This window comes from Dama dama, chromosome X (genome assembly GCF_033118175.1).
Source record: "Dama dama isolate Ldn47 chromosome X, ASM3311817v1, whole genome shotgun sequence".
In the NCBI taxonomy this organism is placed as follows: Eukaryota; Metazoa; Chordata; class Mammalia; order Artiodactyla; family Cervidae; genus Dama; species Dama dama.
This window is the reverse complement of record NC_083714.1, coordinates 134,936,651-134,962,638: the sequence shown is the minus strand read 5'-3', so window position 1 is coordinate 134,962,638 and position 25,988 is coordinate 134,936,651. Positions and strand designations below refer to the sequence as shown.

The 25,988-nt window shown below is 38.4% G+C and overlaps 1 protein-coding gene across 8 annotated transcripts in view; it reads left to right on the top strand.

Annotated features, from left to right (window-relative positions):
- PPEF1 (protein phosphatase with EF-hand domain 1) overlaps positions 1–19,983 on the top strand; it is a 139,822-nt gene extending 119,839 nt beyond the window's left edge. For all 8 annotated transcript variants that reach the window (XM_061136304.1, XM_061136302.1, XM_061136303.1 and 5 more), the window contains 6 exons: positions 2,620–2,805; positions 4,192–4,334; positions 11,926–12,032; positions 15,189–15,352; positions 18,182–18,266; positions 19,359–19,983. In XM_061136304.1, coding sequence (XP_060992287.1) covers positions 2,620–2,805; positions 4,192–4,334; positions 11,926–12,032; positions 15,189–15,352; positions 18,182–18,266; positions 19,359–19,567 — 894 coding nt within the window. In that variant the 3' untranslated portion in view covers positions 19,568–19,983. The remainder of the gene's footprint in view (positions 1–2,619; positions 2,806–4,191; positions 4,335–11,925; positions 12,033–15,188; positions 15,353–18,181; positions 18,267–19,358) is intronic.
- Positions 19,984–25,988: the final 6,005 nt, after the last annotated feature.

The window sequence follows — 25,988 nt, the reverse complement described above, 5'->3', positions numbered from 1 at the left end:
GAACACCAGCAAAATAAATGGATTTCATTGTATTTATTTGTAGGGTAGGGTTCTGCCCATGTTAGAATTTGATGGGGGAGAAAGGGGAATCCTGATACTACTTTTCTTTGTGTGGTTTTAATTTTCAATGAAATCAGTCATCAAAAAATCAGTCATCTTCAAGTGTTTGGGATATGCCCGGTGCAAGGTTTCTCCAGTTCTGACGAAATACTTAGCATTCTAGAGCAGTTTTTCTTTTCTCTCCACCTCACTGTCTTTCCCCTCACTTATTTCTAGCTCCCCTTCAATACCAAACCTGTAAATGGGTCAAGTTTAGTGGGACAGCCATTTCTGGTCTTTTTTTTTTCTTTTTTAAGATTACTTAATTTATTTTAATTGGAGGATAATTACTTTATATATTGTGATGGTTTTTGCCATACATCGACATGAATCAGCCATGGGTGTACATGTGTCCCCCATACTGAACCCCCATCCCACCTCCCTCCCCACCCCATCCCTCTGGGTTGTCCCAGAGCACTGGCTTTGAGTGCCCTGCTTCTTGCATCAAACTTGCACTGGTCATCTATTTTGCATATGGTAGTATACACGTTTCAATGCTATTCTCTCAAATCATCCCACCCTGGCCTTCTCCCACATAGTCCAAAAGTCTGTTCTTTACTTCTGTGTCTTTTTTGCTGCCTTGCATATAGGATCTTTCTAAATTCTTACTGTCTTTCTAAATTCCATTTATGTGTGTTAATATATAGTATTTGTGTTTCTCTTTATGACTTACTTCACTCTGTATAATAGGCTCCTGTTTCATCCACCTCATTAGAACTGACTCAAATGTATTCCATTGTGTGTATGTACCACAACTTCCTTATCCATTTGTCTGCCAATGGACATCTAGATTGCTTCCACATCCTAGCTATTGTAAACAATGCTGCAGTGAACATTGGGGTACTTTTGTCTCTTTCAATTCTGGTTTCCTCTGTGTGTGTGCCCTGCAGTGGGATTGCTGGGTCATGTGGCAGTTCTATTTACAGTTTTTTAAGGAATCTCCACACTGTTCTCCATAGTGGCTGTACCAGTTTGCATTCCCACTAATAGTGTAAGAGGGTTCCCTTTTCTCCACACCTTCTTTAGCATTTATTGTTTGTAGACTTTTTGATGGCTGCCATTCTGACTGGTGTGAGATGGTCTTCTTTTTAAGATCTGACTTGGATTCACTGGAATAACCACACAACTTAAAATACATGCTTCTTCATGCCCTCCAAGGAAACATGTGGAAAATACAGTCTATTTGACTATGAAAAATTAGAAAATAAAGTCTGTTAGAACTTTGCAATACTTTACAAGTCATCTGGCCCAAACCTCTGATTTTAAAGAAAATGAGGCCCAGAGATTTTTTTCAAGGTTGCATCAGTCAGTTCAGTCACTCAGTTGTGTCTGACTCTTTGCGACCCCATGGACTGCAGCACGCCAGGCTTCCCTGTCCATCACCAACTCCTGGAGCTTGCTCAAACTCATGTCCCATCGAGTCGGTGATGCCATTCAACCATCTCATCCTCTGTCATCCCCTTCTCCTCCCACCTTCAATCTCTCCCAGCATCAGGGTCTTTTCAGATGAGTCAGTTCTTTGCATCAGGTGGCCAAAGTATTGGAGTTTCAGCTTCAGCATCAGTCCTTTCAGAGACTATTCAGGACTGATTTCCTTTAGGATTGACTGGTTTGATCTCCAAGGTTGCATAGCTTTAACTCTAAAGCTAGTTTTTCACACTACTGCTGAAGCTCCCGTAGGAGATGTTTAAATAAAGAAATGTTTTATGTAGATCAGAGGTACAAACAGGGAGCCCCCAAATTTTATGAAAAATTCTTAGAAACTTGGGTCTTCAGTCCTGAGCATCATGCAGCCTGCATTTGCTGTTTCAACTCGAAAAGGAAATATTATACTAATAACATACTTGTGGATTCAAGAGAATACATTGTGGAAACCAGTCAGTGGCTAAATATAGTGCTGAAGCTGAGAATGAACTCATCAAGGAGGGGCGGGGCAAAAAGTGAAGGCGATGCTCTAGAAGCTATTCTTGGATGAACAGTTGACTATATCTCTGATGGGGAAAGGCCTTCTCATGCTGTTTATTCAACAGGACAAAAACCAGGGCCAAAACCATAGCTGGGAGACCTAGCATATCTGTTTGAACATATTGAAAACACCAAATAAATGTGTGTTCATTGTGGGGAATGACTTTCTCCTTTGAACATGGCATTGAAGTTCTTTTTAAGAGAAAAGAGCTTGTAGATTCAGCAATTGTGAAATAATGGAGATAGAATTTTTAAAATGTAGGTTTTAGAAAAGCCCAAAGGCTGATTCTTCATGATTACTAAATATTGCTGTGTTGGTTACTGGGGATGAATAGAATGGGATTGTGGTGGCTATGGGCATTGAAATTATTTTGGAAAAGATTCATGGAGGAGATGAATATGAAACAGTTTTGAAAGAGGATTAGAGTTAGGAAATGGTGAGAAATAGTGAGATTTTGTGATAACTTGGGTTAATGTTTATGGAAAAGAAGTTGAACTGTAGAAAGATAAACTCTCACTTGTCAGTGACGGCCTAATCTGGTTTGTTGTTCCAAGGTTGTCGATATCCTTTGGAGTGATCCCAGAGGCAAAAGAGGCTGCTACCCAAACACGAACCGAGGAGGGGGCTGCTACTTTGGACCAGACATTACCGCCAAGATTCTTAATAAATACCAGTTGAAGATGCTTGTTAGATCTCATGAATGTAAGCCTGAAGGGTATGAAATCTGCCACGATGGGAAGGTAAGCTAACAGTGTGGGTGACCTCCTCACCGACATCCCTCCCCCGAGGCCTAGTCTTTCTTTACAGGATGTGTCTGACCTCAAGGCCACGGGAAGATGTCTTCCCTAGTCCCAGAACAGAACTCCATGCTTTGGTAGGCAAGAACAGGAGACTGTCGGGTTCACAGAGGTTGTTTGAAGGAGGCTCATTGTCCCTTACCCCAAGAGATACTTGGTTTATTTCCCCGATCTTCCTAATCCCAGCGATAGAAACTGACACAGGACCCTAAGTACACACACAAAGGCTTTTTTCATGCTGATCGCAAGACAAGTCTCCAGTAGTGGGGTGAAGAGTGTCTGTATCCTCCCAGAACACAGAAAGGTGGCAGTGAATCTCCTTTGCTCTCTTTTACTTTTGTGCTTGCCTGTGCGGGACAGAGCCACAAAACACACCACCCTTCTGTTCCCTGACTGGGGAGCTCTACCGAGTCCCTCACTGGGCACAGTTTGGCAGCAGCCACTGAAATGGAGTGTGTTCTCCTTCTTCAGTGGTGTCTGATAGGCTAGAGAGGTGAGGCCTGAGGAGCTGGTTTCTGGTCCCAAGTTGTCCTGTGGTGCCCCCCTTTCTCTTAGTGAACAGCAGTAATTAAAAAGGAATACCAAATTTCATGGCCTTTCCTTCTATTTCATCACTTGCACTTTTCTTAACTCCTAATTCATTGGAGTCTCATCCTTTGCAAGATGGTAAGGCAAGTATTCTTTAGGGTTTATTTGTAATAAAAAAAAAACAGAGAAAAAAGCAGTGGCTTGTTTGAAGTGACTTGCGCATTCGGGCAAGACTAGGTCTAAAGCAGCTTTCCTGTCACTAACAAGTATTATGCTCCCAAGACTCCTCATCTTCCATCACACCCCCAAGACTGGTTCCTTCCCAACAGAGTGATCATGGTCCCTTATCTAGCCACTATTTCTCTGACCTTGAAGCACTGGTTTGATGGGGGCCCTGAGCCCTGTAAATCAGCCAGCTACAGACAAAAGGACTGTGATATTACACAAGTTTTATTTTGGATGCTCAAATATCACAAGGAAAGAAAAATAAAAGCTTTACCCTGCTGGAAAATTGGAATTTACAAAACTGAGCAGTAAGGAACTGAAATTGAACACAGGATTGCAAGGCCATGCACTGTGGGGATGAGTGGCTAGAAGTTAGTACTCATGGGGACAATGATTTAAAAACCTTACTTCTATTCCTGTGGAATCACAGGAAATCCTATTAGACTTTGATAATTTGTACGAATTTTGAACTTTGTATGATTTTTGGTTTTTAAGAATTAAGCTGTTTCTGACTTTATTGAAGGACCTTTTGAGAACTAACTGTATGTGAACCTGACATTCTTTTTCTTTAACCAGGTTATTACTGTATTTTCTGCATCTAATTATTACGAAGAAGGTAGCAATCGAGGAGCTTACATCAGAATGAGTTCTGGTACGACCCCCCGATTTTTCCAGTACCAAATAACTAAGGCAACGTGCTTCAGGCCTCTTTACCAAAGGTGTGTATACTCTAAGGAGCTTTCTGAACTCTGGTACTGGTGACCATGTAGAACCAGTCCAGAGGGCCTAAGAGCAGGCTTGGGATTGAAGAAAACAACTTACCTGTTACTCACTGCTATAAACAAAATGAAATAATTCCAGAAACCAAGTGGTGAATGTGCTCTTACTTGAAACCAAGAGCAGTAGTTCTAAAGCAGTCAGCATCCATGAACAGTCCCTAATTGAATGTAAGGAAAAGAAGGTGTCTGTACCTACCCAGTCCCGTAAGCTCTCGCCTTTTCTGCCCCCAATCACAACCCAGTTGGCTCTGGCCTCCTTGTCCCTTCTCTACCCAGAAGTGTGTATGATGGAGTTGAGTGTGTCTCCCTGTGTGATGGCATTCATACCTTACCTTTATTTTCCCCCTTTGACATTATCTTTTTAATATTTTTGTATTCTAAAACAAATAAATTTGTTGTTAGGTGAGCTAAAACAAAGTTGTTTAAAGAAAATGTTAATGATCTCTCCCAGTACTTCTCAGTAATTTTTTTTCTGCAGAGGCAGCTGAAATTAATAGCCTGGAGGGGACCCTTCCATCCTCTTCTCCTTGCTCCCACAAAAATAGACGAGCAATTTCTCATTCAGTGAACTTAAATGTTGAGCACCTACTATATGTCAGACACTGTTTTAGGCACAGGTGATATTGAAATAAACAAAATAGGCAAAAGTCTTTTTCATCATGAAAGCATATCCCAGTGGAAGGAGAAAGGCACTAACAACATACATACTTTTTTTTTTTTTTTAACAAAGAGAGAATCACACTGCACAGTCTATTCTGCAACTGACTGTTTCCCTAAAGATTATATTGTGCCTATCACTCCAAGTCATACATGTAGACATAACTCATTCTTTGTAGTAGATGCATAGTATTCTATACTATATGTATGCCATAACAATTATGGATAGCTAAATCGTATTCAATTGATGGCCATCCAGATTGATTTCAGGGTGTTGTACTTAAAAGCAGTACTGTAACAAACATTCCTCTGTGTGTATATATGTACATACATATATATACATATTCATAAGTTTTTAGTGCTTGTTCTAAACATAAAATTTAAAATGTGGGATTTATATGTTTGAAATTTTGCTAGGTACTCCAAAAAAGTTGTAACAGTTAACAATCTGGAAAACAGCATATTAATTTCTCTATATCCTCATTAATCTCCAATTTTATTACCCTTCTTCATTTTGACAAATGGATGGATAAAAATGGTAAATCTCATTATTTTAATTAGCATTTTTTTAAGACAGCTGAGTTTATCCATCTTGTTTTTGGACATTGCGTTTTCTTTTCTTTGAATTTCCTGTTTACCATATTCCCCCATTTTATATTGGACTGTTTGTCATTTTCTAATAAATTTTTAGGAATTTTTTGCATTTGAGGGATGGAGGACTTTTACAGACATGTTGCATATATTTTGTTGATGTCTTGGTATTGCTTTAGTTCTATGAAATCACATTTTTATAATTTCATTATAACTTTTGGATTTTCACCTGTGGTAAAAAATTGTCTCCATATTAATTATGTGTGTGTGTGTGTGTGTGTGTATACACATATATAATTTATTTTAATAGTTTGTTGATAGTTTACTAGGTTAAAGTATACAATCCAGTGATATTTAGTATATTTAACCAGTTGTGTAACACCACCATAATCTAATTGTTGAACGTTTGTTCCATCCTGTAAAGACAACTTGTATCCATTAGCAGTCATTCATCATTATCACCTCCCTCATCACAACTCTAGTCAACTACCAGTCTGTTTTCTCTCTGTATAGATTTGCCTGTTCTGGATACGTCATGTAAATGAAATTAAATAATATGTGGTCTTTGTGACTAGCTTCTTTTACTTAGCACACTGCTTTTGGGGTTCACTCACATTGTGTGCATGTGCTCATCATTTCAGTCGTGTCTGCCTCTTTGCGACCCCATGGACTATATAGCCTGCCAGGGTCTGCTGTTCATGGGATTCTCCAGGCAAGAATGCTGGAGTGGGTTGCCATGCACTCCTCCAGGGCATTCCCTTTGTGACATGTTTCAATCTTTTTTTTTATGGCTGAATAACATTCCATTGTATCAGTAGACCTCATTTTCTTTGTCCATTTATCAGCTAATAAAAATGTGGATTAGGACTTCCTGGTGGTCCAGTGGTTGGGACTCTGAGCTCCCAATGCAGGGGGCATGGGTTTTATCCCTGGTTGGGGAACTAAGATTCTACATGACACGTGGCCAATAAATAAATAAATGAAATATTTCTTTTAAAAAGAAGAAATGTAGATTGCTTCTACTTTTTGGCTACTATGAGTAATGTTTTGAACTTTGGTGGACAAGGTTTTGTTATGCATTTGTTTTCATTTCTTTTGGGTATATACCTGAAAGTAGAATTACTGGATTATATAATAACTCTTATGTTTAATATTTTGAGGAACTTGAAAGCTCTTTTCCAGGGGGATGCATGATTTTACATTCCCATCAGCAGTGTATGTGGATTCCAATTTCTCCACATAACCCTTGTTATGATCTTTTTGATTATAGCCGTCTTAGTGGATGTGAGGTCTTGATTTTGATTTGTATTTCCTTACCTACCAGTGACTTTGAGGATCTTTTTGGTTCTTATTGGACATTTGTATATTGTCTTTGGAGAAATGTCTGTTTCAGATCCTTTTCCCATTTCTTTTTTTTTTTGACTGTTCCATGTGACTTATGGGATTTCAGATCCCTGACCAGGGATTGAACCCAAGCCCCATCAATGAAAGAACCAGAGTCCTAACCACTGTACTGCCAGGGAATTCCCACCTTTTTTCATTCTTAATTGAGTTATTACACCTTTTACTATTGCATTGTTAGAGTTGTTTATATATCTTATATTTGTGTCACTTATTAGATATTGTGTTGTTCAGTTGCTAAGTCATATACAACTCTTTGCAACCCTAAGGGGTGCAGCATGCTAGGCTGCTCTGTCCTCCACCATCACCTGGACTTTGCTCAAACTTATGTCCTCTGAGTCGGTGATTCCATCCAACCATCTTATCCTATGTCACCCCCCTTCTCCTCTTGTCCTCAATCTTTCCCAGCATCAGGGTCTTTTCCAATGAGTCAGCTCTTTGCATCAGGTGGACAAAGTATTGGAGCTTCAGTTTCAGCATTAGTCCTTCCAGTTCAGGGCTGATTTCTTTTAGGATGTACTGGTTGGATCTCCTTGCAGTCCAAGGGACTCTCAAGAGTCTTCTCCAACATCATAGTTGGAAGGCATCAATTCTTCGGTGCTCAGCCTTCTTTATGGTCCAACTCTCACATCCGTACATGACTACTGGAAAACCATAGCTTTGACTAGATGGACCTTTGTCAGCAAAGTGATGTCTCTGCTTTTTAATACGCTGTCGAAGTTTGTTATGGCTTTCTTCCAAGGAGCGTCTATTAATTTCATGGCTCCAGTCACCATCTGCAGTGATTTTGGAGCCCAAGAAAATAAAATGTGTCACTGCTTCCACTTTTCCCCCATCTATTTGCCATGAAGTGGTGGGACCGGATGCCATGATCTTAGTTTTTTGAATGTTGAGTTTTAAGCCAACTTTTTTTACTCTCCTCTTTCACCCTCATCAAGAGGCTCTTTAGTTCCTCTCCACTGTTTGCCATTAAGAGTGGTATCATCTGCATATCTGAGGCTACTGATACTTCTTCTGGCAATCTTGATTCCAGCTTGTGCTTCATCCAGCCCAGCATTTCACAGGATATACTCTGCATATAAGTTAATTAAGCAGAGTGACAATATACAACCTTGTCATACTCCTTTCCCAATTTTGAACCAGTCCGTTGTTTCATGTTTGGTTTTAATTGCTGTTTCTTGACCTGCATACAGGTTTTTCAGGAGACAAATAAGGTGGTCTGGTGTTCCCATCTCTTTAAGAGTTTTCCAGTTTGTGGTGATCCACAGAGTCAAAGGCTTTAACATGGCCAGTGAAGCAGAAGTAGATGTTTTTCTGGAATTCCCTTGCCTTCTCTGTGAACCAACGAATGTTGGCAATTTGATCTCTGGTTCCTCTGCCTCTTCAAAACGCAACTTTGTGCATCTAGAAGTTCTTAGTTCACATACTACTGAAGTCTAGCTTGAAGGATACTGAGCATACCTTTCTAGCATGTGAAATAAGCGCCGTTGTCCAGTAGTTTGAACATTCCTTGACATTGCCCTTCTTTGGGATTGTAATGAAAACCGACCTTTCCCAGCCTTTGGCAGCTGCGGAGTTTTCCAAATTTACTGACATATTGAGTGTAGCACTTTCACAGCATCATCTTTTAGGATTTGAAATAGCTCACCTGGGATTCTATCACCTCTACTAGCTTTGTTTGTAGTAGTAATGCTTCCTAAGGCCCACTTGACTTCATACTCCAAGATGTCTGGCTCTAGTTGAGTGACCGTACCATCATGGTTATCCGGGTCATTAAGACCTGTTTTGTGTAGTTCTTCTGTGTATTTTTGCCACCTGTTTTTAATCTCTTCTCCTTCTGATAGGTACTTACTGTTTCTATTCTTTATTGTGTCTGTCTTTAGATGAAATGTTCCCTTGATATCTCTAGTTTTCTTGGAACTCTGCTTTCAGAGTTTCTTTCCCTTTCTCCCTTGCCTTTCTCGTTTCTTCTATTCTCAGCTATTTGTAAAGCCTCCTCAGACAACCACTTTGTCCTCTCACATTTCTTTTTCTTGGGTATGGTTTTGGTCACCACCTCCTGTACAGTGTTAGAAACCTCCATCCATAGTTTTTCAGACTCTTGTCTACCAGAGCTAATCATTTGAATCTATTTGTCACCTCCATTGTATAATCATAAGAGATTTGATTTAGGTCATATCTGAATGGCCTAGTGGCTTTCCCTACTTTAAGTCTGAATTTTGTAATAAGGAGCTCATGATCTGAGCCATAGTCAGCTCCCAGTCTTGTTTTTGCTGACTATATAGAGCTTCTTCATCTTTGGCTGCAAAGAACATAATCAATCTGATTTCAATATTGGTCATTTGATGATATCCATGTGTAGAGTCCTCCTAGGTGTTGTTGGAAGAGGGTGTTTCTTGTGAACAGTGTGTTCTTTTGACAAAACTCTGTTAGCCTTTGCCCTGCTTCATTTTGTACTCCAAGGCCAAACTTGACTGTTACTCTGGGAAATCTCTTGACTTCCTGCCTTTGCATTACAATCCCATAGGATGAAAAGGACATCTTTTTTGGGTGTTAGTGCTAGAAGGTCTTGTAGGTCTTCATAGAACAGGTCAACTTTAGCATTTTGATATCAGTGGTTGGGGCATAGATTTGGATTACTGTGATGCTGAGTGGTTTGCCTTGGAAATGAACTGAGATCATTCTGTTGTTTTTGAGGTTGCACCCAAATACTGCTTTTCAGACTCTTGTTGACTACGAGGACTACTCCATTTCTTCTAAGGGATTCTTGCCCACAATAGTAGATATAATTGTCACCTAAATTAAATTTGCCCATTCCCGTCCATTTTAGTTTACTGATTCCTAAGATGTCAATGTTCATTCTTGCCATCTCCTGCTTGACCACGTTCACTTTACCTTGATTCATGGACCTAACATTCCAGGTTCCTATGTAATATTGTTCTTTACAGCATCGGACTTTACTTGCACCACCAGGTACATCCACAACTGAGCATTGTTTCTGCTTTGGCCCAACTGCTTCATTCTTTCTGGAGCTATTAATAATTGCCCTCTGCTTTTCCCCAGTAGCATATTGGACACCTTCTGATGTGGGGGGCTCATCTTCTGGTGTCATGTCTTTTTTCCTTTTCATATTGTTCATGGAATTCTCATGGCAGTGGTTTGCCATTCCCTCCTCCAGTGGACCACGTTTTGTCAGAACTCTCCACTATGACCTGTCTGCCTTAAGTGACCCTGCACAGCATGGCTCATAGCTTCATTGAGTTATACAAGTCCCTTCACCACGACAAGGCTGTGATCCATGAAGGGATTTTAGATATAAGATTTGTAAATTGTCTCTCCTATTCTGTAGGATGTATTTTTACCTTCTTGATGTTATTATTTGCAGCACCAAAGTTTTAAATTTTGATGAAATCAAATATATCTATTTTCTCTTCTTTGCTTGTGATGATGTATGTAAGAAGATATTGCCTAACTCAGTCATGAAAATTTATTCTATGTTTTCTTCCAATAATTTTATAAATTATCTTTATAGATTAAGCTCTTACATTTAATTTATATTTGACTCATTTTGAGTTTATTTTTGTGTATGGTATGAGGTAGGGTTCAACTTTATTCTTTAAAATACAGATATTTAATTGTCCCAGCAACATCAGTTAGAAAGACTATCCCTCCCCTATTTGACTGTCTTGACACACTTGTCCAAAATCAATTGACCATAAAGGTATGGGTTTATTTCTGGACTTTAAGTTGTACTCCATTGACCTATATATCTGTCCTAATGTGATTGACACACTGTCTTGATTAGTAAAGATTTTTTGTAAGTTTGAAATTGGGAAATGTGAGTTGCATTTGGCTCTTCTTTTTTAATTGTTTTCCATGTGAATTTTAGAATCAGCTTGTCAACTGCAAAAATGCCCACTGGAATTTTGATAGGGATTATTTTGAATCTGTAGATCAATTTGGAGCTATTGCCATTTTCTTGACTGATTGGTTCTTTTATCATTATAAAATATCCCTCTTTATCTCTAGTAATAGCTTTTGTCTTAAAATCTATTTTGTTTACTATTAATTTGACCACTCTAACTCTCTTATGGTCAGTGTGTACATGGTATACTTTTTCCTTTCAAACTCTTTGTATCTTTGAAGCTAAAGTGTGTCTCCTATAGACAACATATAGTTGTATCTTGTTTTTTTAATCCAGTCTCACAATCTGTTTTTTTTAATTTATTTATCCATTCACCTATGATGTTATTTTTGATATGGTTGGATTTGCATATGCCATTTTGCTTTTTTGAGGGATATGTGACTGATAACTAGTTTGTTCCTCTGTTCTTCCTTTATTGTAAATTTATTTTTGTAAATGGTCTGAGGTAGAAATTTAGCATCCAGACATTGAGTTAATTATGCTAGCCCCCATTTTAAAAAACCGTCCTTTTCTACTGAATTTTAATACCTGCTTCATCATATATATTGTTCCCATATATAGTTAGCTGTATTTACGAAAATTCCATTATATTCTATTCAGGTATGTATCTGTCTTCTCTTGTGTCAGTGCCTGCTCTTTAAGTAAGTTAAGATAAATTCCAGTATCTTCTATAGCAAGTCCCTCTGTTTTCCTTCTTGTCTTGGACATTCTCATTCACTAATTGTTCATGTGAATCTTTGAAACCAAAAAGAAAACACCAGTGATAATCCTTTTAAAATTTCACAAAACATGTGCACACGTACATATAAACACATTCACCACCTAATAATATGTTATGTGTGAGGTTAAGCAACTTATTTAATGTAGAATCTGGTAAGTGGCAACACAGTATATTAAAATGAAACAGAACAGAATGACTTATGTAACTTTCACCTAACAATTATTTTTTTAACATAGGGTGAATGCTATTGAAAGTAGTGCCATCAGGATGTTAAAAGAGAGAATGATTTCACGAAAAACTGACCTCACTCGAGCTTTCCAACTTCAAGACCGCAATAAATCAGGTAAAAAAAAAAATGTAATGCTTACCATTTCTTAACATACCAGGTTCTATACACAGTCATTTTCTTTGCTGTCTTAAAAGTTCAGTTTTCTACTTTTACCAGTGAAGGATGATAGAGATAAAATATAATCCATTATATGCTTGGAAAAAAGCATATTCTTCCTTTCTAATCAGTGTCTTTCAACTTAACAACAACCACCCTGAATTAGACTTCAATTCTGGTAGTATGTTAGACTAGATACTCTGGAAAGTTCTCCTGTTAAGAGACAGCTAGATTCTAGAGGATGCAGGATTCTAATGCATTTACCAGCCTCACAGTAATTAAAATAAATCTCTAGGCTATATTTCCTCTCCCTGCTAGTGGATTTTTGAAGCTGCATGTTGGAGCATGGAGCAGCAAGCAAGCATTATAGGCTCGATTGTCTTGGGGGCAAATGCTAATATTGTTGTAGCAGTCAATCTTGGGATTAACTGTAGGATAGTAGAAAAGATGAGTAAACTGAATTTGAGACTTCCAACATTAAGGCTAGATCCTCAAAGTGACCATAGTAATCCTAGGTCTGTAGTGCCCTGACTCCTAGCAAGCAAATGCAAATCCATGTTCATGGGAAGTGTCCCTAATTTGTGCCACTAATATATCCAGAGAGTGAGATCAATTAATATGAGGTCGCAACCAAAGATCCCCAAACAAACAAGGAGAGCATGAGTGAGAGTCAGCAGAAACAATAAGCAACAGATTTAGTTTCCCGAGGATATCATATATTGGGATTATCAAATGCAAAGTAAAAATTACTAGGAAAGAAAATGTTTAAAGAAATGAAAGATGGAGTCACAAGTATGCATTTTAAAATGATTTAAAGAATCATTTTTATTTTATACAGATATAAAAATAACTTGTTAAAAAACATAACAAGTGGGTTAAATACAAGATTAGATATTGCTAAAAAAATTAGATTAAGAATAAAATGTTTAACATACATCTAATCAGGGTCCCAGGAAGAGAGACTGTAAGAGAGAATATATTTTGCGTGATAATGGCTGAGACTTTTCCAGAATTGTTGAAATAACTCATACTCACAGGTAAAGAGGAACAGTGATTCTCAAATAGGATAAATAAAATCAAATTCACACCTACACACACCTGTGGTGAAACTGCAGCACACCAACAGCAAAAAGAAAATCTTAGAAGCAAGCAGAGGAAACACACATTGCTCAAGAGACAACAGTTAGAGTGACATCAGCCTTCTCAAAAGTTACAACAGAAGCCAGTAGACAGTGGAATCATATGTACAGGTAGTCCCCAATTTATGGTGGTTTGATTTATGAGTTTTTGACTTTAAAACTGTATGAAAGCCATATGCGTTGAGGAGAAATATATTTTGAATTTTGACCTTTTCCCAGACGAGCAATATATAGTATGATGCTCTCTCATGCTGGGTGGTAGCATTGAGCCACAGTTCCCAGCCATCCAGGTGATCACAAAGGTAAACAACTGATACATTTACAACTATCCCGTACTCATACAGCCATTCTATTTGTCACTTTCAGTACATTATTCAATAAATTACATGAGATAGTCAACACTTTACTATAAAATAGGCTTTGTATTAGATGATTTTGCCCAACTCTAGGTTAATGTAAGTGTTTTGAACACATTTAAGGTAGGCTAGGCTAAGCTATGTTGTTCAGTAGGTTAAATATGTTGAATGCATTTTTTACTTACGATATCTTTGACTAATTATAGGTTTATTGGGCTATAACCTCATTTTAAGTCTAGAAAGATCTATATAAAACATTGGAAACAAACAAAGTGGGAACAACTCTACTAATATCAGACAAAGTAGACTTCAAGGAGATACACATTACTAGAACTATAAAGAGATATTTTATAATAATAAAATACTCAGTTTTCTAATTGAATCCATTTCAATTAGAAATAGTTGAAAAATCTACTGTCACAGTGGGAGATTTTAACACTCTTCTCTCAGGAACTGAAAGTATAAACAGACAAAAGTTTAACAAACTTTCCCTAAAAGACATATGTCTAATTCTCTCCAGCATTGCAGAATATACATTCTTGTCAAGCATAAATGGAACATTTACATTTGGCCATTAAGTGGAACATAAAGCAAATCTCTACAAACTTTGTATTGGAAACATATAGAATAAATTCTCTGACATAGTGAAATTAGCTACAACTTATATTACATAAGGTAGCTAGAAAATCCCCTTGGGCTTGGAAATGAGGAATACACTTCTAAGTAACCTTTGTCCTTAGCAGGTAAGTGTGTGGTGAATGGTCTTGGTGGGGGTATCAAATGACTACTCTTTCTTGAAAGCAGTTTGGCAAAATATATCAGAAGCCTTAAAATGTACATACCTTTAGATCTAGCAGTTCTACTTCTAGGAATGATCCTAAGAAAATAATGGAATAATTTCACAGCCATTAAAAGAATGATGGAGGTTTATGTTTATTAACATAGATGCATATCCCTGATTGTAAGTAAAGAATCAGGTTAGAATATCTGTTTATTGTGTATGTGTGTGTTGCCATATGTAATACACATATATGAAACATAATGGTACAATGTATATTTGCCTTTAAGAAATATAAAATATTGTACCTTTATATATATCCATGTTTATATACATAGAAAAACAGTACAAATAGTAATGTTTTCTGTTTATTCAAAATCCTTTCAAATGAACATATCTTTAATAATCAGAAAGCAAAAGTATATTTTGAAAAACTACATGTAATATTAGAGGATGAAAGGATATTACCTAAGAAAATGAGACATGAGCAATATGCTCAAATGTTAAAAGTAATCTTATCTTTTTTATCCTTTTGTGTTTTCAAATCTTCTATTATAATTATACATAACTTACTTTGTTAGTAAGAAAAAGGGAAAAAGATCTAGCATACCCAAATTCTGATTGCTCACCCGTAACAGTAAGGAAACGATCCATGGAACCCCTAAGGCTTTCTTTAGTTAATCTTCCCTTAGAACTGTGGGGTCTGGTAGACAGATGATAAAGGGTAGCAGAGGCACCCAGGCCTCAAAATCCAGACTATGCTTGCTCCACTGGTGAGGTTGCATTTTTTAAAAATCAACTTATCAACTAATTATATGGGCTTTGTTGTTGTTGTTGTTAGGAAAACTTTCTATGGGCCAGTGGGCTTTTTCAATGGAGAATGTTTTGGGGCTGAACTTACCATGGAGATCACTGAGTTCTCATCTTGTAACCACAGACAAAGATGGAAATATTGACTACATGTCTGGCTTCCAGGATGTCCACATTCAGAAACCTGTGAAAGAGGTAAGTGAAACAGCACCAGTTAAAACCTTGCTGGCACTGAATATCCTCTGGACAACTTATGAGTTCCTTAGTTCTTTGAAAAGTTGGGAGTGGAATTGGCTAGTGGATGGGCATGGCAATCTTAGGAAAAGAGCTAAGGGTGGTGTTCCAGGTACATTGTGATCTGTTCAGGAAATTTGTGTGTTGTAAGGATAGCCAAAATGAGAAGAGATGAAAAAGTTTCTGCAAGCAAATCTCTGTCAAATATGTGATTCTTGTCTTAAGTGCTGTTCAGCAGAAGAACAGATATGAAATCTGTCTTTCATGCAATACACTTTTTAAAACACTCAACACACTCCTATTAATTGCCAGTAAGTATAGATACCAAGAAACACAATTAGAGATACCAAGGGAACATTTCAGGCATAGATAGGCACAATAAAGGACAGAAACAGTATGGACCTAACACAAGCAGAAGATATTAAGAAAGGTGGCAAGAATACAAAGAAGAACTATACAAAAAAGATCTTAATGACCTGGATAACCACAGTGGCATGATCACTCACATAGAACCAGACATCCTGGAGTGTGAAGTCAAGTAGGCCTTAGGAAGCGTCACTATGAACAAAGCTAATGGAGGTGATGGAATTCCAGCTGAGCTATTTCAAATCCTAAAAGATGATGCTGTGGAAGTGCTGCACTCAATATGCCAGCAAATTTGGGAATCTCAGCAGTGGCCACAGGACTGGAAAAAGTCAGTTTTCATTCCAATCCCTAAGAAGGGCAATGCCAAAGAATGTTCAAACTACTGCATAATTGCACTCATTTCACATGCTAGCAAAGTAATGCTCAAAATCCTTCAAGCTAGGCTTCAGTGGTATGTGAACCAAGAACTTCCAGATGTACAAGCTGGATTTAGAAAAGGCAGAAGAACCAGAGATCAAATTGCCAACATCCTTTGGATCATAGGAAAAGCTGGAAAATTCCAGAAAAACATCTGCTTCTGCTTCATTGAGTATGCTAAAGCCTTTGTGTGGATCACAACAAACTGTGGAAAATTCTTCAAGAGATGGGAATACCAGACCACCTGACCTGCCTCCTGAGAAACCTGTATGCAGGTCAAGAAGCAGCAATTAGAACTGGACATGGAACAATGGACTGATTCAAAATTGGGAAAGGACTGTGTCTAGGCTGTATATTGTCACCTTGCTTATTTAACTTGTATGCAGAGTACATCATGAGAAATGCTGGGCTGGATGAAGCACAAGCTAGAATCAAGATGTCAGGAGAAATAGCAATAACCTCAGATATGCAGATGATACCACCCTTATGGCAGAAAGCAAAGAGGAATTAAAGAGCCTCTTAATGAAGGTGAAAAAGAGTGAAAAAGCTGGCTTAAAACTCAACATTCAGAAAACTAAGGTCATGGCATCTGGCCCCATCACTTCATGACAAATAGATGGGGAAACAATGGAGACAGTGAGAGACTTTATTTTCTTGGGCTCCAAAATCACTGTGACTGCAGCCATGAAATTAAAAGATGCCTGCTCCTTGGACGAAAAGCAATGACAAACATAGACAGCGTAGTAAAAAGCAGAGACATCACTTTGCCGACAAAGGTCCATCTAGTCAAAGCTATGGCTTTTTCAGTAGTCATGTACGGATGTGACAGTTGGACCATAAAGAAGGCTGAGTGTCAACAAAATTTATGCCTTCAAACTGTGGTGTTGGAGAAGACTCTTGAGAGTCCCTTGAACAGCAAGGAGATCAAACCAGTCAATCCTAAAGGAAATCAACCCTGAATATTCACTGAAAGGACTGATGCTGAAGCTCCAATACTTTGGCCACCTGGTGTGAAAAGCCAACTCATTGGAAAAGACCCTGATGCTGGGAAAAATTGAAGGCAGGAGGAGAAGGGGACGACAGAGGATGAGATGGTTGAATGGCATCACTGATTCAATGGACATGAGTTTGAGCAAACTCCAGGAGATGGTGAAGGACAGGGAGGCCTGGTGTGCTGCAGTCCATGGGGTTGCAAAGAGTTGAACACAACTGAGCGACTGAACAACAACAACAAAGTATAGACTTACTGATATGATATCTTATACATTAAGAATTTTAAAATTTAGAATTTCTTATTAAAATGGGAATACCCCAGGGAGAATTGTCAGACCTTCGGTACTTATCAGCCACTAGTTACAATATTGGGCTGAAAGTGAGCTGATGGGATTTAGGACTGGGGTGATTGTTTGCAGGGGAGATGAAAAGTTCATCAGAGAAAAGGAAGTAAACGTGCATATGGGAAGCTAAAATATCCACTTTTGGATATTTGGAAGGAGACTTTTGGCTTCACTTGAGAGACAGTTTACCATGGTGACTAAGCTCATAGGCCTTGGCTTCAGGCCAAGATTTAAATCCCACTTACTAATTATGTGAACCTTCAGAAACTAACTTTACCTGTTTGTCTTCCAGTCTGTAAAATGGGCACAATAATAGTTGTGTTCCTTGGGCCTCTTGTTGAGGACTGAATGAAATAATCCATAGACACTCTCAGTGCAGAGCCTGGCACACAGGTGCTATCAGTAAATATTGGCTATTGTTATTTACTCCTTCCAGATTCACTTTGGACCATCCCCTGAGGAACACAGGCTGCAGACACTACAGAACCCAAGAGCATGGTCTTTTATCTGATTTAAGAGGGTTGGGTCTCCAAGGAAGGCTTGCCTTCTCAAATTTCTATCTAAATCACATACTATGAATTGGTGACCATGTTGTGTGTTTGTTACTTTTACTAAAATTGATCTGTTATTAATTCTATATGTTTTAACACTTAGACAATCTTTATTTTAGGTTCAGTCTACTCTAATTGAAACAGTGTACAGATACCGATCTGACCTGCAAATCATCTTTAATATCATTGACTCTGATCACTCAGGTAAATTTGCTTTGATTGGTTCAGTAGCAGTAGAAAGCAAAGGCTAGTCTGTTTATTTGAAACCAGAACTCTGTTTTCATCTAATGCATTCTTCATCTAAACTTGATTTAACTCAGGGAAGAGGGAGAGCATGGGGATAAACTCATGTTTAATATTACTGTTTTTTTTAGTTTGGCCACAAACTCTCTATTCAAATCCATATGGTACAGGCTTATGTATCCATTAGTCAGATAAGACCAGCTCCTTTTATAAATCACCAGCACAGATGAAAAAAGAATTAACTGTCCATTTAAAAATCATAATCATTCCTAGCAATAAAAATCATTCCTAGAGTTCTGATTCTGTTTTTTGGACTGAGGACTATGAAAACTCATTTTCTGCTTGGGTTTGATGCACAATTATTTATTTTCAAGCTTTAAAAAATATCATCAGATAATCCTCAACTTCAGAGAGCATTAAATACCAAAAAATCATTAATCAAAACACAAAAGTAAGTTACTGCCTATAGAAAATGGTGGAGCCATTGTTTACAATCCTCTTATTGAGTCTCAGGGCTAATTTTCCCTTTCCTTTGATGTAGCTCTCCTCTCTACCCTCCTTCCATGTCGCTTGCCCTTAGGTTTTAGATCTTGTAATTTCTACATTACATGTATTAGTACCACAGTCTGCAGTCCCCTCCCCCACCTTTGGTTCACTGTTTACTCATTCCAGCTTTAGAATAACCTCAGGATCACTTGGTAATTTAAACTGGCATATTGTTTCTTACATTTACAATCTTACTTTTCCATTTCCTTCAGTTTCTCAACAGCCAGGCAATTTTGTTGTTGCTTAGTCAATAAGTCATGTTTGACTCTTTTGCCGCCCCATGGACTGTTGCCTGCCAGGCTCCTCTGTCCATGGGATTTCCCAGGCAAGAATACTGGAGTGAGTTGTCATCTCCTTCTCCAGGGGATCTTCCTGACTCAGGGATCGAACTCATGTGTCCTGCATTGCAGGCGAATTCATTACCACTGGGCCCCCTGGGAAACCCCACCCCTCCCTAGGATGGGTCTTAAAAATGAATATTCACAGCCTTCTCCTATATTCTTTCAGGCCTGATCTCCATGGAAGAATTTCGTAGCATGTGGAAACTTTTCAAAAGTCACTACAGTGTCCATATTGATGATTCCCAGTTTGATGAGCTCGCTGAAAGGATGGACTTAAACAAAGATGGAAGCATTGACTTTAATGAGTTTTTAAAGGCTTTCTATGTAGTGCATAAATTTGACAAGTTGAACAAATCAGACAACAAGCTTGCATAACAAGAATTAGGGCTTTCCCTCCTTGACATAGTTGGCCCAAATCTCTGACACAGTCCTTACCATGACCCTTGAAATCCATACTCATCAGTAGAGAGAAGTAGACCCCAATTTATGCCATAAGCAGATGTATAATGTGGGTATTATAAGTCCCTAATAAGTTGTTATTGGTAAGACTAGGCTAAATGTCAGCTTATAGAATTTGACTCCAGTAGTGGGAGTCCCACATTGTCAGGTAGAAACTGAATTTGAGCCTAATGTTGGTCTCTTGGATGCCACCTAACCAGGAGACCTGAGCAGTTTGGAAACATTGAAAAGAACCCACAGAACACCAGAGAAAGTACAGCATCTGTGAGTGGCTGAGGGATGGGAGGAGGAATACCAAACTATTAATGGAATAAAGTGTTTCCATCTTTAAACTGTAATCTTCTTTGGAGATACTGTAAACCAGTGATTTTCTGTTGTGGGAGAACCACACTTCAGGGATGGGGGCCATATCAGAATCTTGGGGGAGGCTGTTGGAGTGTATTGTTTGAAAAAGCATAATTTTTCTTGTCTGTTGGAGATAAAAAGTGAATACATCCAGATGGAACCCTATAATTAATATAGTTTGACACCTTCATTGGTAAGATAGGGCTTGGTTGTACATACATTGTGAGGTTTATTCTGCCATTCTGGTATCAAACATAAGAGATTTCTACTAAAGGTGAGTACATGTTTCATTTTTCTCTAAGTTTGGGAATTCAGGATCTATCAATATGCCAGATTAGATATCAATATGCCTGCCTGCTACACACACCAGAAATAATGGATCACGTGTAACAAATATCTTTTAGAAATGCATTGCTGAGCTGGCAGGTAAGTAAAAAAAAAAAACCCCAAAGGCAAGGGGAAAAACAGAGCATAATTAAATTGCTATTATATGATATTATTACTATGGTTTAAGCGATATTAGCTTTATTTAACAATATTACATTTGGTCAGGATAGACTTTAGAAAAGAGTAACATTTGGATAAAAAGGTCATTGTTGTTGCTTAGTTGCTCAGTCATGTCCAAGTCTTTGCGATCCCAGGGTCTGTAACCTGCCAGGCTCCTCTGTCCATGGTATTTCCCAGGCAAGAATACTGGAGTGGGTTGCCATTTCCTCTCCCCAAAGGTCATTCCTGAATGCTAAAAGGAATGATTCACCAGCAAGATATAATAGTTATAACATTATGCATCTAAAAACATAGAGTTTTAAAGGTGATAGTGCAAAAATTGACATAACTGCTGGGAGAAATTGATAGAGGGAGATTTTTAATATACCTCTGTCAGTAATTGATCACTTGCATAAAAAACTTGTGTATAGAAGATTGGACAACCGAATTAATTTACCTGATTATGTATGTGTATATGTATTCTGCAATCAGTTTTAGAGAATACACATTATTTTCAAGCTCATATGGAACATTTATAAAAACTGGTCATGTATTAGACCACAAAACATATGTCAAACACTAAGCAATCAATAACAAAGATACTACATTTTCTGATCATGATGCATGATTTTCCTAGGGAAAGAAAGAATTTGCTACAGCTAATTCAAGAGCAATAGTAGAGTCTGAAGAAACACATAACCATTAAAGAATGTGTCAATTTGACTAGGCTGAACTACAGTTGTCAGAATTCCCTTTCTTGCATGTTTCTGTTTAAGGTGGACCACGGTGGAGATTCTTAAGAGATTTGGAAGGCAAAGAGAAGCGGCAGCCATGGTGTAGCTCCTATCCACTATTGCTGAACTGCTGATTCACCTTGTTGGTGTGAAGCAGCAGCTAGGCCTGCAATTGCTCTGTGTTCCCCTGGATCCCATCAGCTGCTCTTGTTCCTGGGACCACTGTGTGGGTTTAGCTGCAGGATGGGTACCTGGGCCAGGTGTGTGTGATTAGTGCCATGATGCAGCTTCTGGGCCTGGTGTGTGTTTAGCTTCGTGATGAAGTTCCTCAAGCCCAGTGTGTGTTTAGCGCCATGATGGAGGGCCCTGGCTTCTTCAGGATGCCAGGTTCTTGTGCGGTGCCAGCTTGGGCCTCTGGGTTTGAGCCTGCTCCAGATCTGCCCTGCCTGCCTACCTGTGGACGTCGAGCTCCAGAATCAGGTATGTTGTCGACAGCCCTACAGAGCCTGCTTAACCAGCTCCCACATTTGTATAAGCCACGTCTACACACATACACACACACACACACACACACACACACACACACACACCCCGCCTCCCTCACTGGTTTGGCCTCTGTTTGAACTCTGATTGATACAGAATTTGGTACTGAGAGTGGTTCTGGAAAAATAATTTTTGGAAAAAAAAAAAAAAACAAGTACTCTGTGTATAAGCTGACGTGTGCTGAGCTTCTGCTGCATTATCTCACATGAAAATCCACTTCTCATCCCGGAATAGTTGTTTTAAGAAATATCCAATCTCTGGCAGTTCAGTTGAGTCTTTTTTTGTTGCTTCCTGAATGTCATTTGGTTATTTATTCGCAGGTTTCTTTCTACAACTTTCATTTTCTTCCTTGGGCTTCTAATCTCTGGGATTAATTGTATGCCTTTATTGGAAATTTTACCTTAAAAATGTCCTCTGATTTTACTAAACATTATCGTTTAATGTTGCAAATTTATGCTTGACAAGAGTTGTGCTTAACTACAATTCAGTTTTACAAAGTATGTGTATATATGTTAAATTAATATAGAGTTGTGAAATAACTCATTTTAAATTTATATTTCTTAATTACAAATGAAATTGAGCATCTTTTCATTAGTTGGTTAGTCTGTTTTCTTTTAAGAAAATGCTTATTCTTATCCTTTGCTTGTGTTTCTAATATCTATTTATCTTTTTCTTATTGATTTCTAAAACCCTTCATGGTACTAATCCTCTGTGGGTTTTTTTTTGGTTTGTTTTTTCACATGCTTCATAATCTTTATTTTTGAATTTCCTCAGTGTATACTGTTATATTCACAATATATTAGAATTCATAAAATTATATTTTAATAGAAATTGGAAAAATGTGGTTTGGGTGTCTTAGATACCAGCCTCTTGCTATCAGAGGAAGAGTTTGGTTAATTTAAATATGTGATTTTAAAGTGGTCATCTTGTTACCAAAAGGTGGGGTCCAGCTGCTCGCCTCTCAAAAGCTGATAAACAGGCGGGGTTGCTGGAAAGGAAAGTTTGCTTTATTTCAAGTGCCTGCAACTAGGGTGGGGGCAGGACAGGAGGGTGAACACCTATCCAAAGGCCAGCTCACCACCCCCATCCCTGCTCCCAACAAGCAGCGGGTAAGAGCTTTGATAGACAGACAGAAGGAGGGTTCATGAAGAAACAGTACAGTCAGCTCTGACAGTCATCTTCAAATTGGTCAATTCAGTTCAGTCGCTCAGTCGTGTCCAACTCTGTGACCCCATGGACTGCAGCACGCCAGGCTTCCCTGTCCATCACCAACTCCCAGAACCTACTCAAACTCATGCCCATCACGTCGGTGATGCCATCCAACCATCTCATCCTCAGTCGTCCCCTTCTGCTCCTGCCTTTCCCAGCATCAGGGTCTTTTCAAATGAGTCAGTTATTCGCATCAGGTGGCCAAAGTATTGGAGTTTCAGCTTCAGCATCAGTCCTTCCATGAATATTCACGACTGATTTCCTTTAGGATTGACTGGTTAGATCTTCTTGCAGTCCAAGGGACTCTCAAGAGTCTTCTCCAACACCACAGTTCAAAAGTATCAGTTCTTTGGCACTTAGCTTTCTTTATGGTCCAACTCTCACATCCATACATGACTATTGGAAAAACCATAGCTTTGACTAGACGGACCTTTGTTGGCAAAGTAATGTCTCTGCTTTTTAATATGCTGTCTAGGTTGGTCATAGCTTTCCTTCCAAGAAGCAAGCGTTCTTTTAATTTCATGGCTGCAGTCACTATCTGCAGTGATTTCAAAGCCCCAAGAAAGAAAGTCTCTCACTGTTTCCCTTGTTTCCCCATGAAGTCATGGGACCAGATGCCATGACCTTAGTTTTCTGAATGTTGAGTTTTAAGCCAACTTTTTCACTCTCCTCTTTCACTTTGATCAAGAGGCTCTTTAGTTCTTCTTTGCTTTCTGCCATAAGGATGGTGTCATCTGCATATCTGGGGTTATTGATATTTCTCCCAGCAATCTTGATTCCAGCTTGTGCTTCATCCAGCTCGACATTTCACATGATGTACTCTGCATATAAGTTAAATAAGAAGGGTGACAATATAAGGCTTATAAATAAGCCTTGACATACTCCTTTCCTGATTTGGAACCAATCTATTGTTCCATGTCCAGTTCTAACTGTTATTTCTTGACCTGCATACAGATTTCTCAGGAGGCAGGTCAGGTGGTCTGGTATTCGCATCTTTTTAAGAATTTTCTGCAGTTTTTTGTGATCCACACAGTCAGAGGCTTTGGTGTAGTCAATAAAGCAAAACTAGATGGCAAAAGTAGATACTTTTCTGGAACCCTCTTACTTTTTTGATGATCCAGAGGTTGTTGGCAATTTGATCTCTGGTTCCTTTTCTAAATCCAGCTTGAACATCTGGAAGTTCATGGTTCATGTACTGTTGAAGCCTGGCTTGGAGAATTTTGAGCATTACTTTGCTCGTGTGTGAGATGAGTGCAATTGTGCAGTAGTTTGAGCATTTTTTGGTATTGCCTTTCTTTGGGATTGGAATGAAAACTGACCTTTTCCAGTCCTGTGGCCACTACTGATTTTTCCAGATTTGCTGGCATATTGAGTGCAGCACTTTCACAGCATCATCTTTTAGAATTTGAAATAGCTCAACTGGAATTCCATCACCTCAAATTGGGCATCAGTGGTTTAACCAGCATCATCTTCATTGTTTTAAGTACAGTTGACCTTCAGTTCCAGGCTCAGTTTGTTTCCATTTCTTTAAGGCCAGTTCTCAGAATTGTGGCCCCTTATGTCAGGAGTACAGTCTGGTCATCGTGTAGTTAACGTCTCTATCTGGGGTTTCAGTATCTGTAAGACACCTGACAGGATATGGCTCTGAATATTATCTATAGGCCTTGAGAAAGAACTAAAGGTCCTTGACTATGCTTAATGACTTAATGACGTTATTATTATTTGATCTCCTTTGACTGTTTTCAGAAGAGAACAGAACATTTCTCTGATTAAACTTAGTCCTTGGCTAAAGTTTTTCCATAAATAAAAAGCAGGCAGAGGACACCGGGGCACTGACCAGAAGGTCCCATTCTGTTTCAATCTGATTGCAAAAATCAACCTTCAAAAGTGTTCTGTGGAGTGAATAACTGTCCCTTAGATGTGCCTGTGACCTCCATGGGTCACATATTTGCGTTCATATAATTTTGTTATTATCTTGGCTTCTCTAGTCCTTTAAGTTTGTAATTACCTGTCTAGAGGGGTGGGTGATCTGCACTTCCTTCAGGGGATTCTCTAGAAATACTCTTTATCTGATTCAAGCTTTTGATAAACATTTGGTGTAGTGACATCAAAATAATATGCTCTGAGAAATGTCTTGAATACACATTATACATTGCTGATTGAGTAGTACTAATCCTATGTTCTTGATTTGGGAAGCAGGTAACTTATTCCAGTCTGTGACTTGATTTTTCACTTTCTGATATATTGATGTTTTCAAGCAAAAGTTTTCCTTTATTTTGTAGAATGTTCCATCAGTTTTCATTTTTAAATAGAATTGTCACACTGTACCCATGAAATAAACACAATAAACTGTACAAAGGCAAAAGTAGTATAAGTAGAATAACAAAAAATATTTTACTAAAAAGTAAGATTTACAAAAGTTTTCAGAAAAGCCATACAAAGTGGTTACAAGCTTTTTCTTGAAGAGGATTCTACACTTGACAGCAGAGTCACAGTGTTATTAGTGAGGGCTGTGATGTTTGTTTAATGTTCCCATTTTGGTTCAAACAATCAAGTTTGTCCATCTACAGCGTCTGAATAAAGTTAGATTTGGATAGAGAGCATATATCTAAAGAACTGGTTAGCTGCTTTAACCAGTGCAATTAGATCACCATAAAAAGGGCAGGCTGTGGTCTATGGGGTCACAGAGAGTCAGACATGACTGAAGTGAGCACACATGCAAAAAGGGGGAAAGGAGTCCATAAAATTAAAACTATCTCCCCACACCAAAAAAATAATAAAAACACCCACACCCCTGCAGCTAACCCTGACAACTTCCTTCATTTTCAGTGCTTTATACTTAAACCATGATGGGGGAAATAAATAAAACCAGAGTGGGGCCCTGCTTTTAAAAGTGTGTCAACAGTTTTGATGATACTTCTAGCCTCTGCTCATGTTTCACAATAGTGAATCAGGACAAGACATAGATTTACTAATGTGCATTTAATCACCAAAGGACTGAAGCTTTCTGGGCTTTTATT